This window comes from Scyliorhinus canicula, chromosome 18 (assembly GCF_902713615.1).
Source record: "Scyliorhinus canicula chromosome 18, sScyCan1.1, whole genome shotgun sequence".
Taxonomy (NCBI): Eukaryota; Metazoa; Chordata; class Chondrichthyes; order Carcharhiniformes; family Scyliorhinidae; genus Scyliorhinus; species Scyliorhinus canicula.
Genome location: NC_052163.1, coordinates 94,881,610 through 94,898,956, shown reverse-complemented (window position 1 = coordinate 94,898,956; position 17,347 = coordinate 94,881,610). Strand labels below are relative to the sequence as shown.

The following is a 17,347-nucleotide window of genomic DNA, read 5'->3' as shown; positions in this document are numbered from 1 at the left end:
TTGGGGTTCTCTAAACCCTCGCCCATAACACGATCTCTATCTTAAAGACACTCGGTGATTTACCCTCCACAGCCTTCGGCGGCAAAGTGTCCCACAGATTCACCACCCTCTGGCTGAAGAAATTCCTCCTCAACTCAGTTTTAAAGAATCGTCCCTTTTGTCTTAGATTGTGCCTTCTGGTTCTACTTTTTCCTACAAGTGGGTCTTGGGGAGTTTCTCTCGGTCTCTGATGAGGCTGAGTCTCAAGATCAGCAAACGGGGCAGGGTGGCACGGCTGTCTGTGTACCGCCAACAAGTAAGTCCATTCGGCCCCAGACCGCCCAGAGAATGCCCACCAGGTGCATCAATGGCCACAGGACAAGGTAGGCAGCTGGCAGTCTCCACCTCAGATGTGCATCCTGGGGAAACACCTAGATGTAGCGGTAAAGCTAGGAGGGCTAACCATGACACAGTGGGAAGTGTGAGGAATTGTAAAACACTTTAAACACCCTTTTGCACAACCAGTACGATGCCTCAGTCACTTTCTCCCACAATGCGGGCTGACCTTCAGACCCTTACCATTCTCTCCAGGCATTCCCCTCCCCGTGGCGCTCACCCACCTTCCAGCCGTGGACATGTCCCCGGAGCATTGTGGCGTCGCCTGGGTGTTCGGATGTTGCGTGTGTGATGTTACCTCCCGCAGTGTTCAGGCACATTGTCCAGGCATCAAGGTGTGATTGGGATGTTAGACAATGACTCCCACATAGGGCAGCATGTGGCGCAGTGGTTAGCACTGGGACTATGGCTCTGAAGACCCGGGTTCAAATCCCGGCTCTGGGTCACTGTCCGTGAGGAGTTTGCACATTCTCCCCATGTCTGCGTGGGTTTCACCCCCACAACCCAAAGATGTGCAGGTTAGGTGAATTGGCCACGCTAAATTGCCCCTTAATTGGAAAAAAAATAAGTGGGTACTCTTAAAAAAAAATTTTTTTTAAATGACTCCCACATGCTACGTGACCCACCCACCCACGGCGATCCACTTGGGTTGTGGGAAGTCCTCACTTAACCATGATTGTGAATTCCGTATTAGCAATAGCCTTCAGCCATAAGGATTCAGCAGTCAGTGGGGGCTATGAGTGGTCGTTGGGGCAGACGGGCAGGGACAAGGGTTTCCCTGAAATGGGTACACATGATCCAGGGGTTGGCATGGTGGTGCCGCATGCGGTTGCCCACCGGTTGCCCCCCCCCCAATGCCTCCCTCACCCTCCTATGGCAGCCCATCCCTGCGGAGGTTCCCCCAGACCCAGCCAAGGGTCTCTAACTTTCCACCGAGCACTGGGTGCCAATCTCAATGCCATCGTCTCTGTCTGCGAGCATAGATGGCTACTCATCTCCTTGGCTCCCCACAGAAGCCCTTCCGCCAGGTTCACTATCTACTATTAAGCAAACATATCCAAAAAGGAGACATTTCAACATGTATGTCGCATGAAGGGGAACTTGAAGTGTGAGCATGGTTGTACTTTCCTGCACCTGTTCTACTGTCCTCCAGTATTGCTCAAGTCACCGACTTTTGACAAAAGGTGTACTAATTGGTGCCAGCGTGACCACTTGCTGGGGAGGCCACTGAAAGATGGGCGGCCAATGGATGTGGGAAGTAAGGCTTCCGTGGTGATAATTGGTTTCTCGCCCCGCTACTTCGAGATCCTCAGTTCGCCTGCAGGAGCGGGCTGGTTGCATCACAAATTGTTTGGCACCTGGCGCAGTTCTCATTTTTTTCCTCTCCTGCTATTCACCGGTCTCGTTTCGCTCGAGCAAGAATGTAACGAGGCTGGAGAATCGTGCCCTAAGTGTTATTTTGGGCAGGAATCATGGGGTGATTCCCGCCGGGTATTTGGGCATGATCCAGATCGCAATTCACCCATGCCTCATTTTCTTGGAGGTTGGGGAGATTCTCACTGAAAAATCCCACACTTAGAATTTTTCTGGAGTGGGGAACTAAAGACGTCTTCAAGACTGGCTCCTCAAGGGTACCCAGATCTCAATGTTACGTTAAAGGTATCCCCACTCACGGACATCGCGCCCCTTCAGGCCTCCCCACTTCAGGCCCTCTCTTTATACACGTCCCCCCCCCCCCCCCCCCCCCCCGCCTTTCATGGGTATGGCCCTCTCAGGCCTCACCTCTTTATTGTGCTCTTGATACCCTTGCTATACGTGTGAATGAAGAGAAGGACTGCAAGGTGGATGAGTGAACTGGCCATGGACTATGATCAGGTGGGGATAAATAAAATGAATGCAGATGTGACAGGAGAAATATAATCATGGGATCAGCAGAGAATAGGTGCTGGAGAAAATTAAGGGACAAATCCCTAAAACCTGGTGGCCTACATCCTAAAAGATGGTTCTAAAAGAGATAGCTGTAGAGATAATGGATGTGCTAGTTATGATTTTCTAAAATTGCTTAGATTTGGGAACAGTCCTGTTAGATTGGCTGTTGGCAAACATTACTTTGCCTTTCAGGAAACGAGGGAGAGAGAAAACAGGGAAGTACAAGCCAGTTAGATTAACATCAGTTGTTGGGAAAATGCTGGACTCTATCCTGAAGTAAGTCTTAACAGTGCACTTAGAAAATAATAGTATTTATGTTGGTTTTACTAAAGGAAAAAAACTGTTTGACTAATGTATTGGAAGTTTTAGAGGATGTAACTAATAAAGTAGATAAAGAGTAACTGGTAGATGTAGTATATCTAGATTTCCAAAAGGTATTTACTAATTTACCACACAAAAAGTTGAAAGACAAGAAAAGATTTCATGGAGTTGGGTGTAATATATTAAAATGGTTAGAGGATTGGTTAATGGCCAGAAAAACAGAGAGTGGCATAGAATCCACAGAACCCCTACAACGCAGAAGGTGGCCATTCAGCCCATTGAGTCTGCACCAACCCTCTGAAAGAGCATTCTACCTAGCCCCCCCCCCCCCCCCCCCCCCCCGCCCTATCCCCGTAACACCACCTTGCCTGCACATGGTTGGCTTTTTCTCGAGTTGGCAGATAGTGAATAGTGGAGTGACACAAGGATCAGTGCTGGGGCCTCAGCTATTTATGATCTATATTAATGACTTGCATGAAGAGGCAGAGAGTAATATATCTAAATTTGCTGATGATATAGAACTAGGTGGAAAGGTAAGCTGTGGGGAGGATATAGAGACACAGAGAGGCTGCAATATATAGTGACAGGTTAAATGAGCGGGCAGTGAGATGGCAGATGGAGTTTGATGTAAGGAAGTATGAAGTTATTCACCTTGGCTGTAAGAATAGAAAATCTGAATATTTTTTAAAAAGATATGAAACTTGTAAGTGTTGCTGTTCAAAGAGACTTGATGCACTAATAGAAAGTTAACATGCAGGCAGCAAGCAATCAGGAAGGCAAATGGCACATTGGCCGTTATTACCAGTGGATTGGAGTACAAGAATGAAGAAGTTTTGGTACAATTGTATAGGGTTTTGATGGGACCACATCTGGAACACTATGTGCAGTTTTGGTCTCCACATTTCAGAAAGGATCATAGAATCCATACAGTACAAAGAATACCATGCAGCCCATCGAGACTGTACCAACTGTCTGAAAGAGCACCCTACCCAGGCCCCAACACTATACCTCCACCTAACTTGCAAATCCCTGGACACTGTGGGTAAATGTAGCATGGACAATCCAACCAACCTGCCAACCGGGGTTGGTTTAGCACAGTGGGATAAATAGCTGGCTTTCAAAGCAGATCAAGGCAGGCCAGCAGCGCGGGTTCAATTCCAGTACCGGCCACCCCAAACAGGCGCCGGAATGTGGCGACTAGGGGTTTTTCACAATAGCTTCATTTGAAGCCTACTTGTAACAATAAGTGATTTTCATTTCATTTCATTTTTAATTTCTTTGGAGTGTGGGAGGAAACCGGAGCACCCGAAGGAAACCCATGCGTAGATGGAGAGAACGTGCAAGCTCCACACGGACAGTCACCCAAGGCCAGATTCGAACACAGGCCCCTGGTGCTGTGAGACAGCAGTTCTAACCTCTGCCAACGGGCCACCAACTATACTTGCAATGGACGTAGATCGGCGAAGGCTCACTAGATTGGTCCCTGGGAAGAGGGGGTTGGTCTCTGGGAAGAGGGGGTTGTCCTATGATGAGAGGCTGTGTAAATTGGGCTGATATTCTCTGGAGTTTGGACGAGCAAGGGGTAATCTCATTGAAACATACAAAATTCTGATTGATATTTATTGTCACATGTACCGAAGTACAGTGAAAAGTATTTTTCTGCGGCCAAGGGAACGTACACAGTACGTATATAGTACATGAGAATAATTAACAGAGTGCATTGACAAATGGTACATCAACAAATAGTGATTGGTGACTTTCGGTGGCGGCCATGGAGTAGGAGGTCGCACATTTGGTAGCTCCCGCTCGTGACGGACCTTTTGGACCTTTTCCCCCAACTTTTCTTCAATTTTATTTGAAAAAACGGGAGTGGATGGGACAGTGAGGAGGAATCCCACTCCAGCATATGGAGACGTGGACCAGAAGTGGTCGTATAAGAAGGAAAAATCGAGCCGAGAAGGCACGTGTAAAACCCACAGCACAGAAAAACATGGCGGTGGTACAGGTACTGGCTCAGCGGCCCAGTGGACAACAGAGCAGCTGATGAAATTTATTCACGAGGGGTTTGCCAAGCAAAATGAGGAAGGTCTAGACCCGATCATGGCATCGGTCGACCGGGTGGAGCAGGGGCTGGAAGCCCAAGGTCAGCCAATCCAGAAGGTTGAGGAGAAGGTGATCGAGCATAAGGAACTGCGCTGGAGTTACAAATGGGGCTGATGAGGGATCAGCAGAAAAGGCTGCAGGAGAAGGTGGAGGACCTGGAGAATAGGTCCCGTCGACAGAACTTGAAGATCTTCGGCCTCCCTGAGGGCAGCGAGGGAACGGACGCAAGGGCCTTTGTGGTGAATATGCTCGAGAAGCTAATGGGTGATGGGGCGTTTGCTCGACCCTTGGAAGTGGATAGAAAGCACAGAACGCTTGCGAGGAGGCCGCGTGTGAACGATCCGCTGAGGGCGATGTTGGTGCAAATGCACCGGTTCCTGGATAAGGAACAGATTTTACGGTGGGCTAAGCAGACATGGAGCTGCAAGTGGGAGAACAACATGCTGCGCATCTACCAGTACCTGGGTGCAGATCTGGCCGAGAAGAGCGGGATTCAACCGAGTAAAATCGGCGCTTTTCAAGAAGAATGTGAAGTTTGTGCTGCTGTATCCAGCTCGTTTATGGGTCACTCTTGAAGATCAGGAACTCTATTTTCAGTCGCCAGACGAGGAGATGGACTTTATTGAAAGTAAAGGGCTGGCAGGGGACTGAGGACATTGAACTCTTGGGACAGGTAATGCTGCATCGATTTTGTTAAAGTTATTCTCGCTTTTCATCTGTATGTGAAATGTTTTTTTATATCGATTCTTGGGCTGCTGCTCAGTTTTGTAAGTTAACCTGGTGCTGGTGGGGGAAGGGTGGATTGATCTTCTTTGTCTTTTCTTTGTGTTTGGTTTGAACTGTGTTTTTTGAAGATGTACGTCCGAGCGGGGGAGGAGGGGAGGATCAATAGTGGGTAGGATGTTTGGCGCCATGAGGGGGAGCTACCAGGCTAGCTGGGCGGGCTAACTCACGGAAGCGCAGTGGGGGATGAGCAGATGATAAGTTTGCTGAAGGGACTTGGAATTGTTGTGTTGTTAATGTGGGGGGGGGGGGAATTGCTCTGCTGACAGGGGAGGGATTGTTACTGAGAGACAAATAGGAGGTCGCGGATGGAGGGTGCCGAAGGGAGGGCCTGCGGGGGCGTGGGGCGCGGGTCTGAGGCTGGCTGAAAGAAGGGTGATGGTTGATCGGCGGGGGGGGCGGGGTGGGCAGCGAGATGCTTCCCGGTCAGGCTGATCACGTGGAACATTAGAGGGCTGCATGGGTCGGTTAAGAGGGCTCATGTGTTCGCACATTTGAGGGGATTGAAAGCTGACGTGGCAATGCTACAGGAGACACACCTGAGGGTAACAGATCAGATCAGATTGAGGAAGGGGTGGGTCGGGCAGGTATTTCACTCGGGGTTGGACTCTAAGATTAAGGGGGTTGCGATCCTGACTAATAAATGGGTGTCATTTGAGGTGGGAAAAATAGTTTATATGGAGGGCAGGTATATCATGGTCAGTGGGAAGTTGGAGGGGACACCGGTGGTGCTCGTAAATGTCTACGCACCAAACTGGGATAATGCGGAGTTTATAAGACGGGTGTTAGGGAAGAACCTGGACCTGGATTCACGCAAGCTGATTCTGCGGGGGGGGGGGGGGGGACTTTAATACGGTCATTGACCCACGGTTGGACCAGTCGAGCTCACAAACAGGGAGGGTGCCAGCAATGGCAAAGGAACTAAAGGGGTTAATGGAGCAGATGGGTGGGGTAGACCCATGGAGGTTTGGTCGGCCAAGAGGAAGGAGTTTTCTTTCTTTTCACATGTACATAGAGTATATTCCCGGATCGGTGTTTTTATCCTGAACAGGGCTCTACTGGCTGGGGTAGTAGATGCCGAGTATTCGGCGATTGCTGTGTTGGACCATGCCCCATATTGGGTGGATGTGCAAGGAGGGGGGCCAGCGACCGCAATGGAGATTGGACGTAGGATTGTTAGTGAATGAGGGGGCGTGCGGGCGTGTGAGGGAGTCCATCCAGAACTATCTGGAAATAAATGACACGGGGGAAGTCTCGGCAGCAATAGTTTGGGAAGCGTGAAGGCAGTGGTTAGAGGGGAGCTAATATCGATACAGGCCCACAGGAGGAAGGTGGAAAGCACAGAGATAGATAGGGTGGTTGGGGAAATACTCCAGGTAGACAGGAGATACGCGGAGGCCCCGGAGGCAGGGTTCTTGAAGGAGCGGCGAATACCACAGATGGAGTTTGGTCTGTTGTCTACGGGGAAAGCGGTGGAGCAGCTGGGGGGGGGGGCTGGTTTAGCACAGGGCTAAAGAGCTGGATTTGAAAGCAGACCAAGGCAGGCCAGCAGGCGTTTCAATCCCTGTCCCAGCCTCCCCGAACAGGCATTGGAATGTGGCGACTAGGGGCTTTTCACAGTAACTTCATTTGAAGCCGACTTGTCACAATAAGCCATTTTCATTTCATTTCACAGTAACTTAATTTGAAGCCGACTTGTGACAATAAGCCATTTTAATTTCATTTCAGCTGAGGAAAGCGAGGGGGGCGGTATATGAGTATGGAGAGAAGGCCAGCAGAATGCTTGCACACCAGCTAAGGAAAAGGGAGGTGGACAGGGAGATAGGTAGAGTGAAGAACAGAGCTGGGAACACGGTCTTGGACCCAGCAGGGGTGAATGGGGCGTTTAAGGAGTTTTACAGCCAGCTATATGAATCGGGGGATAAGGCAGTTTCTGGGAGGGCTGGAGTTTCCGAGGGTGGAGGAAGGGTTGGTAGATGGGCTGGGAGCCCCGATCGGGATTGAAGAAATAGCAGAGGGCCTGGAGGCTATGCAGTCGGGTAAGGCCCCGGGACCGGACGGCTACCCAGTGGAATTTTACAAGAGGTTCTCTGAGATGCTGGGCCCACTGCTGGTGAGGACATTTAATGAGGCACGGGATGGGTGTTCTTTCCCCAACAATGTCACAGGCCTCGATCTCACTGATCCTGAAGCGGGAGAAGGACCCTGAACTATGCAGGTCATACAGGCCAATCTCCCTATTGAATGTTGATGCCAAACTGTTGGCTAAAATCTTGGCCTCAAGGATAGAAGATTGTGTCCCAGAGGTGATAGGGGAGGACCAGCCAGGGTTTGTTAAGGGCAGACAGCTAACGGCTAACGTTAGAAGGCTCTTCAACGTGATCATGATGCCCCCTAAGGGGAGGGAGGTGTAAGTAGTGGTCATGATGGACGCAGAAAAGGCCTCCTACCGGGTGGAATGGAACTATTTGTGGGAGGTGTTGGGGCGGTTCAGGTTTGGGCAGGGCTTTATTGATTGGGTCAGGTTGTTCTACCAGGCACCAGTGACGTCGGACTATTTGAAATTGCACGGGGGCACCAGGCAGGGATGCCCCCTCTCCCCACTACTGTTCACTTTGGCCATAGAGCCACTGGCGATGGCACTAAGGGGTTCAAGGGACTGGAAGGGGTTGTTCTGAGGGGGAGTAGAACACAGTGTCTCGCTATACGCCGACGACTTGCTCTGTTCATTTCCGACCCGTTAGGGGGGGATGGGAGAGATTATGAGGATTTTAGGGGAATTTGGCCGGTTTTTGGGGCACAAATTGAATATGGGGAAAAGCGAGATGTTTGCGATCCAGACAAGGGGGCAGGAGAGGAGATTGGGAGAGTTGCCATTCAGAGTGGTGGGAGGGAGCTTTCGTTATTTGGGAATCCTGGTGGCACGGGACTGGGCCTGTTACATAAATTAAATTTGACCCGGCTAGAAGAACAGATGAAGGAAGACTTTCGAAGGCGGGACATGCTCCCGCTATCACTGGCAGGGAGAGTGCAAACCGTGAAAATAACAGTCCTCCCGAGATTTCTGTTTGTTTTTCAGTGCCTCCGAATATTTATCCAAAGGGCCTTTTTTAAACGAGTAAACAAGATGATTTGGGGTTTTGTGTGGGTGGGTAAAATCCCGCGAGTGAAGAAAGAGTTGCTGGAGCCTGGCTGAGGGGAGGGTGGATTGGCGCTGCCGAACTTTAGCAACTATTACTGAGCGGCAAATATAGCCATGATTAGGAAGTTTTAGGAAGTGGGGGGGGGGGGGGGGGGGGGGGGTGGGGGGGGGGGGGGGTTTAGGACCTGTACTACAGGTTCGCCTGTAGCCCCTGCCTGCTGGCTCCGCCCAGTAGGAGGAGCGTGTCCTCTATTCTGGGTATCTGGGTAAAATGTTGGAAAAGGTTATAAGAGATAGGGTTTATAATCATCTTGAAAAGAACAAGTTGATTAGCGATAGTCAACACGGTTTTGTGAAGGGTAGGTCATGCCTCACAAACCTTATTGAGTTTTTTGAGAAGGTGACCAAACAGGTGGATCAGGGTAAAGCGGTTGATGTGGTGTATATGGATTTCAGTAAGGCGTTTGATAAGGTTCCCCACGGTAGGCTATTGCAGAAAATAAGGAAGTATGGGATTGAAGGTGATTTAGCGGTTTGGATCAGTAATTGGCTAGCTGAAAGAAGACAGAGGGTGGTGGTTGATGGCAAATGTTCATCCTGGAGTTCAGTTACTAGTGGTGTACCGCAAGGATCTGTTTTGGGGCCACTGCTGTTTGTCATTTTTATAAATGACCTGGAAGAGGGTGTAAAAGGATGGGTTAGTAAATTTGCAGATGACACGAAGGTCGGTGGAGTTGTGGATAGTGCTGAAGGATGTTATAGGATACAGAGGGACATAGATAAGCTGCAGAGCTGGGCTGAGAGGTGGCAGATGGAGTTTAATGCGGAAAAGTGTGAGATGGTTCACTTTGGAAGGAGTAACAGGAATGCAGAGTACTGGGCTAATGGCAAGATTCTTGGTAGTGTAGATGAACAGAGAGATCTCGGCATCCAGGTACATAAATCCCTGAAAGTTGCCACCCAGGTTAATAGGGCTGTTAAGAAGGCATATGGTGTGCTAGCCTTTATCAGCAGGGGGATTGAGTTTCGGAGCCACAAGGTCATGCTGCAGCTGTACATAACTCTGGTGCGGCCGCACCTGGAGTACTGCGTGCAGTTCTGGTCACCACATTATAGGAAGGATGTGGAAGCTTTGGAAAGGGTTCAGAGGAGATTTACTAGGATGTTGCCTGGTATGGAGGGAAGGTCTTACGAGGAAAGGCTCAGGGACTTGAGGTTGTTTTCGTTAGAGAGGAGAAGGCTGAGAGGTGACTTAATAGATAGTCAGAGGGTTAGATAGATTAACATATAAGATAGTCAGAGGGTTAGATAGGGTGGACAGTGAGAGTCTTTTTCCTCGGATGGTGATGACCAACACGAGGGGACATAGATTTAAATTGAGGGGTGGTAGATATAGGACAGATGTCAGAGGCAGTTTCTTTACTCAGAGAGTAGTAGGGGTGTGGAATGCCCTGCCTGCAACAGTAGTAGACTCTCCAACTTTAAGGGCATTTAAGTGGTCACTGGATAGACATATGGATGAAAATGGAATAGTGTAGGTCAGATAGGCTTCATATGGTTTCACAGGTCGGCACAACATTGAGGGCTGAAGGGCCCGTACTGCGCTGTAGTGTTCTATGTTCTATGTTCTATATTCAGCAGCCATTTCGCCAGCTGCTGTGGGAGGCCACACATAGATTGTCATAGAACATACAGTGCAGAAGGAGGCCATTCGGCCCATCTAGTCTGCATCGACCCACTTAAGCCCTCACTTCCACCCTATCCCCGTAACCCAATAACCCCTCCTAACCTTTTTGGTCACTAAGGTCAATTTATTATGGCCAATCCACCTAACCTGCACGTCTTTGGACTGTGGAAGGAAACCAGAGCACCCGGAGACACAGGGAGAACGTGCAGACTCCACACAGACAGTGACCCAAGTCGGGAATTGAACCTGGGACCCTGGCGCTGTGAAGCCACAGTGCTATCCACTTGTGCTACCGTGCTGTAATAAAGCCAAATGTATCCAACCTTAGTCCTTGTACAATTGATCGTGCATCAATTTATTGCAGTAAGATTTTCTGAAAGATGGACCTCCGAATCAAATCACATCGCCTGCAGCTGGATCCGCAATCAAACGACACCAAAAAGTACTTTAATCACTGGCTAGCTTGCTTCGAGGCCTATATCAACTCAGCGATCAGCCCTCCGACCGAGGCTCAGAAGATACAGATCCTGTACCCAAGGTTGAGCTCCAACATTTTTCTGCTGATCCAGGATGCCCCGAACTACGCAGACGCCATGGCGCTCCTCAAAGAAAACTACGCACAGAAACCGAACATACTCTTCGCCAGGCACGTACTCGCCACTTGCTCTCAACTCCCTGGTGAGTCCATAGAAGACTTATGGCGGGCCCTAATCCCACTCGTCCGGGACTGTGACTGTCAGGCCATTACGGCCACCGAACATTCCAACCTTCTTATGCGTGATGCGTTTGGGTCGGACCTTGATGAACCATCAATCGAACGCGAGACGAGTTGCTGTACAAAAGTTAGGCTTTAATAAGCTAGAAGTTATCCCTGCGGTCGACTACAGTAAATGGACGACCGCCGGGCGTTCTGGGTATTTATACCTCACTCTGGAGGACGGTGGGCTCAGCCTCTCGACCAATGGGAGAGTCGTCACATGACTGGTCTCAACCAATCGGTCGAGAGGCACATGACCGACCAGGGCCAATGGTAAGCCAGTGTTCTGCACCAATGGTAGACAGCTATGCAAATCATACCACCACATTCACCCCTTGCGGAGAAAGAAGCCGGGGGGGTGGGGGTGGGGGGGTATCAACGAGAGCCGGGGGGGGGGGGGAGAACTGGTGGTATGAGTAGCAGCCAGAGAAGGGAGAAAAAAATGTTGGCTTCCCACTGGCCCAGACAATTAACAATAGTACATATTGTCCCAACAAGGTCCATGGAGTTGTTGTAAATTAAATAGACTCGATCAGTCTTTTTGTGGGCCGTGACGTCCTGGCAGACCGCCGCAGTGAAGTTGGTGACTTTGGTTCAGCCGATGGTGGTGGTTCCGCTGATGTCCTGGAGCCCGGGAGCAATGGTCCTTGAACAGTCTCCATCACCCGGGCTAGTGGTGGAGACGCCATGGATGGAGAAGGGGTGGCCAGGGTGGGGCGCTGGGGGAAAAAAAACAGGGGGGGGTCTGTGGTGAAGGGGGGGAAGGCCGCATGCCGGCGGGTGCCAGGTCCCGGAGGGAGACTGTGTCCTGCCGACCGTCGGGGTACTCCACATACGCATACTGCGGGTTAGCGTGGAGTAACTGGACTTGTTCCACCAACTGGTCGGACTTGTGCACCCACACATGCTTCCGGAGCAAGATGGGTCTGGGGGCGGCCAGCCACGTCGGGAGAGGGGATCCAGAGGACGACTTCCGTAGCAGGGTGAACGAAGCTTTCCGTGCTCCCGGAGTCCAGCAGGCAGCCCGTCTCGTGGGCGTTGAGGTGGATCAGCGTCGTTGTTTTGGCGAGCGTGCGTGGCCGTGACTGGTCGAGTTGAATGGCCGCGAGCTATGGAGAAGAACCATCATCGCAGTCGTCGTCGGCCGAGTAGTAGCTGGCAGAACCTTACGTGCCAGTCCAGGATGGTGGTGCCCAGGATCCGCACGTGGAGTCGGGGTCCCAAGATGGCGGCGCCCAGGACCTGCACGTGGAGTCGGGGCCCCAAGATGGCGGCGCCCAGGACCCGCACGTGGAGTCGGGGCCCCAAGATGGCGGCGCCCAGGACCCACACGTGGAGTCGGCGCCCCAAAATGGCGGAGCCCAGGACCCGCACATGGCGTCAGGGGCCCAAGATGGCGGCACCCGCGGGGCCCTCGTGGTTGCTGGGGGCGGGGTTAGGGGTGCCAGCGGGCCGACCGGAGCGGCTGAGAGTGGGGGCAGAGAGGCGCGCAGGCCAGGCGCAGGGGCCCGGGGGCGGCGAGGAGAGAGTTGCGCAGTGCGCTGGAAGGGCCCGGAGGAGGGGGGAAGGCGCGTAGGGTGGGCGCAGGGGCACGGAGGCCGGGGGGGGGGGGGGGGGGGGGGGGAGATTGGCGCGGCGTAGTGGAAGGGCCCGCAAAGGCCCGGAGGGGAGGATCCCCAGTCACTGCGCGGTACAGCAGCGACCGATTTGGCCTGGCAGACGGAGGAGAAGTGGCCCTTCTTCCCGCAGCTCTTACAGAGGGCGGAGTGGGCTGGGCAGTGCGGGCGAGGGTGTTTAGCAAACCCACAGAAATAGCAGCGGGGCCCCGCGGACTTGTCGGGGCATCCCGCGGCGCAGGCCTGAGGTAGGTCGGGAGCGGCGAATGGCGGTGGGGGAGCGTGCCAGGAGGTCCAGGGTGGTGCAGCGCGGCTGGGGACACAGGCGCGGGCGTTTAAATCGGCGACCTCCAGGGAGGTGGAGGGAGTCCGTGCCTCAGTTAGGCTGAGGTCGTCTTTCTCCAGCATCCGCTGGCGGATAGCGGCAGACTGCATCCCAGCCACGTAAGCATCTCTAATCAGAAGTTCCATGTGCTCCGTGGCTGAAACTTGAAGGCAGGAGCAATTCCTCCCCAGGACAGCGAGGGCCTGGTAAAATTGGTCTAATGACTCACCGGGGAGCTGTTGTCTGGGAGCCAGCAGGTGTCGGGCAAATACTCTGTTCACCGGTTTAAGAAACTGTCCATTCAGCTTAAGCATGGCCGCATCGTAATCTTTTTCCTCCGCAATCATCGCGTAGGCTGCCGTGCCCACGCTGGAGTGGAGGATGTGAAGCTTCTGTGCCATGGTGGGGGGGCTGTTTGCGGACGCCAGGTATCCCTCGAGACATGCCAGCCAATGTTGAAAGATTTCTGAGGCGTTCTGAGTTTGCGGGCAGATGTGGAGGCATTCGGGATTGATCCGGAGCGCCATCTTCAAAATTCTAGCTTATTAAATTGATGAACCATCAATCGAACGCGAGACGAGTTGCTGTATAAAAGTTAGGCTTTAATAAGCTAGAAGTTAGCCCTGCGGTCGACTACAGTAAATGGACGACCGCCGGGCGTTCTGGGTATTTATACCTCGCTCTGGAGGCGGGGTTAACTCAGCCTCTCGACCAATTGGAGAGTCGTCACATGACTGGTCTCAACCAATCGGTCGAGAGGCACATGACCAGGGCCAATGGTAAGCCAGTGTTCTGCACCAATGGCAGACAGCTATGCAAATCATACCACCACAGACCTCCAACGCCAAAGACTGCTAGAAGGGTCCATGCTCGACCTAGCTCAGACTAAAATGCTACCACTCTCCATGACGGTCGCCTCACGTAATGCTCAGGCCTACCCCTCCGGCCATGCAGCACACCCCTCCTATCCCCTGTGGACCCCACAGACGGCCGCCCCAGCCGGGGCTTTATTCAGCCAGTACACCTGATGCACACACCAACCCGCGCACCCTGGGGGTCCGCGATATTACTTCTGTGGCCAGCAGAAGCACCCCCACCAACGCTGCCCGGCCCGCACTGCCAGTTGCAAGGCTTGCGGCAAAAAGTGGCACTTCGCCGCGTTGTGCCAGGCCCGCGCAGTCGCCGCTATCGCCCCCTCCCCCCTGACCTACACACAATGGGCGCCGCCATCTTCGTCCCGGACCACGCGCAGCCAGTGGGCGCCATCCCCCCCGCCGGACTCATTTTTAACAGGGGGTGAATGTGGTAAACCACTATTACACCTGTATTAGGTGATGTAAGGTAGGACCTGTACTACAGTTTCGCCGGTAGCCCCTACCGGCTGGCTCCGCCCAGTAGGAGGAGCTTATCCTCTATTCAGCAGCCATTTTGCCAGCTGCTGTGGGAGGCCACACATCTTTCTGCAATAAAGCCACAGTTGTATCCAACCTTAGTCTTTGTACAATTGATCGTGCATCTGGGGATCGGTGTGGGAGCGAGTAGAGGCGGCATCCTGAAGGACACAAGTTTGGGAGCATTGGTAACGGCACCTCTGCCATTCTCGCCAGCCCGTAACTCCACAAGCCCAATTCTAGTGGCTGCCCTGAGAGTCCTGGGACAGTGGACGAAGCATATGAGAATGGAGCGAGTCTTGGTGTGGGCCCCAATTTGCAGTAACCATCAGTTTGTACCGGGAAGGCTGGATGGGGGGGTTTTGGAGATGGAAGAGAGCAGGGATTGAGAGGATGGGGGATCTATTTATAGATGGGAGCTTCCCCAGTTCGAAGGATTTAGAGGAGAACTTTGAACTGCCAGCCGGAAATGGATTCAGATATATGCCGGTACGGGATTTTTTGCGAAGGCAGGTTTTGATCTTTCCACTCCTACCGCCACGGGTGATACAGGACAGGGTAGTTTCCAGAATGGCGGTGGGAGAGGAGAATGTTTCGGATATTTATAAAGAACTCATGGAGTCGGAGGAAACGCAGACAGAGGTGCTAAAGTGCATATGGGAAGATGAGCTGGGGGGGGGAGATAGAGGCAGGTCTTTGGGCGAATGCGGTAAACACATCCTCATCATGTGCCAGGCTCAGCCTGATTTAGTTTAAGGCCGTTCACCGGGCACACATGACGGTGGCCCGGATGAGCACGTTTTTTGGGATAGAGGACAGGCGTGCGAGATGTGCGGGAGGGTCAGCAAACCATGTCCATATGTTTTGGGCATGTCTGAAGCTTAGGGGATTTTGGTAGGGTTTTATAGATGTCATGTCCACGCTGTTAAAAACAAGTGTGGTGCCAAGTCCAGAGGTGGCGATTTTCGGAGTGTCGGAAGACCCGGGAGTCCAGGGGGTGAGACAGGCTGACATCTTAGCCTTTGCCTTCTTGGTAGCTCAGAGACGGATATTGTTAGCGTGGAGGAACTTGAAGCCCCCAAATTCAAAGATCTGGCTTAGTGACATGGCCTGGTTTCTCAGACTTGAGGAAATATAGTTCGCCCTAAGAGGATCAATGCTAGGGTTTGTCCAGAGTCGACTTCTTTGGAGAAACTGTCAGCGGGGAGGGGGGGGGGGTTAGATTATTGTTTAGAGGAGGTGGGACTTGTGAGGGAGGGAGGCGGTCTTTGCACTATGTCTATATTTATATTTGTACTGTTTACTGTTGTAATTATAAACTTATAAATGCCTTAATAAAATGTTTTCCAAAAAAAACAAATAGTGATTTGTTACTGTGTGGAACAAGAGAGAAACAAGCAATACATGAGCAAGAGCAGCATAGGATGTTGTGAATAGTATTCTTACAGGGAACCGATCAGTCCGAGGGAGAGTCGTTGAGACGGTTTCTGCTGATCCGGGAATATAGAACAGGGAGGGGAGGGGGGAGCACTCTCTTGGAATAAGGGGGGTCGATCATTTAGGAACAAGCTGAGGAGAAATTAGTTCAGTTGAAGGGTTATGAATCTATATCTCTGCCCCAGAGGGTTGCTGAATGCATTTATAGGCTGGGATAGACATATTTTTGGACTCATAGGGATACGAGGAGCAATGGGAGTTGAAAATGGGAGTTGAAGCTCAAGATCAGCCACGGCTGTATTGAATGCTGGAGCAGTCTCCATGGGCCAAATGGTCCTGTTCCTATTTATTGTGTTATTATGGGCACTCTCTCTCTCCCTGATCGTACGATTGCACCAGTCCCCACTAACCACAGTATACAACATCCTATATGGGATGGATGGATGGATTTGTTTATTGTTACGTGTACTGAGGTACAGTGAAAAGCATTTTTCTGCAAGCAACTCACACAGATCATTTAGTACATGAAAAGAAAATAAAAGAAAAAGAAAATACATAAAAGGGCAACACAAAGTCCACAATGTAAATACCTAGACACGGCATTTGGTGAAGCATACAGGTGTGTAGTATTAATCAGGTCAGTCCATAAGATTTTCATTTCATTTAAGAGGGTTGAAATTTGATGATAAATATAACTTTTAATACCACCAGTCTGGCCAGGAACTGATCCAGTGGTCAACGGTTAGTGTCTAACCCCAGCACCCACTTGGCCATCCCTTGCCATGATTTGCTAAAAAACTACCCATGTTTCTCCCCTCTCTGCTGTTGGAAAGGAAGTTTCAGCCCCACCGATGAATCTATCTGTAGGCGGGTGTGACAGATACAGCAGAAGATGTGGTAGAATGTGAAGACTTGTCACTAAACATGTCCTTTTTTTTGTTGCAGACTGCCAGTTATTTTTGCCAGTAATTCTCTGGAACAAGGCAGAGATCACAACGGACTATAGATTTATATAAACAGTTACAACATAAAATAGAGTGTTCCCTTTGGTTTAGCATCTGGAGTGAAAACTCAAACGTATTTTAAATAAACTTCAAATCACTGTCGCAGCCTCTGAAATACATGTTTATTTCCCTTAATATTTTTATTTTCTGACATTCGTCCCCTCTTCTGAAGCCACTGTCTGTTACTGGACTACATTTGCTTGATATTGACTCTCACTGGAATACAGTTTCCTGGTAACTGACTTAAAACTGGGATACAGGCACCTAAGTACCTGTATAGAGTGTAAACCTTTGGATTCACTTGCTTTTCAGCAGGAGCGGCCTCTGGATTTTCAACGGGAGCAGGGGCCTGTCAGGAAGGTGAGTGTGGGCCTTTAAATTCACTTGCTTATCAGCCGGAGCGGCCTCCGGATTTTCGGCGGGAGCAGGGGCCTGCCGAGAAGGTGAGTACCTGTATATAAGTTGGGCAGTTGCTAA

At 51.2% G+C, this 17,347-nt stretch overlaps 1 protein-coding gene across 1 annotated transcript in view; it reads left to right on the top strand.

Moving 5' to 3' along the window:
- Positions 1 to 16,973, top strand: part of malt2 (MALT paracaspase 2) — a 128,236-nt gene extending 111,263 nt beyond the window's left edge. The window contains exon 17 of the mRNA XM_038777594.1: positions 16,812 to 16,973. Within this exon, the coding sequence (XP_038633522.1) occupies positions 16,812 to 16,835 (24 nt within the window). The 3' untranslated portion in view covers positions 16,836 to 16,973. The remainder of the gene's footprint in view (positions 1 to 16,811) is intronic.
- The last annotated feature ends 374 nt before the right edge of the window (positions 16,974 to 17,347 follow it).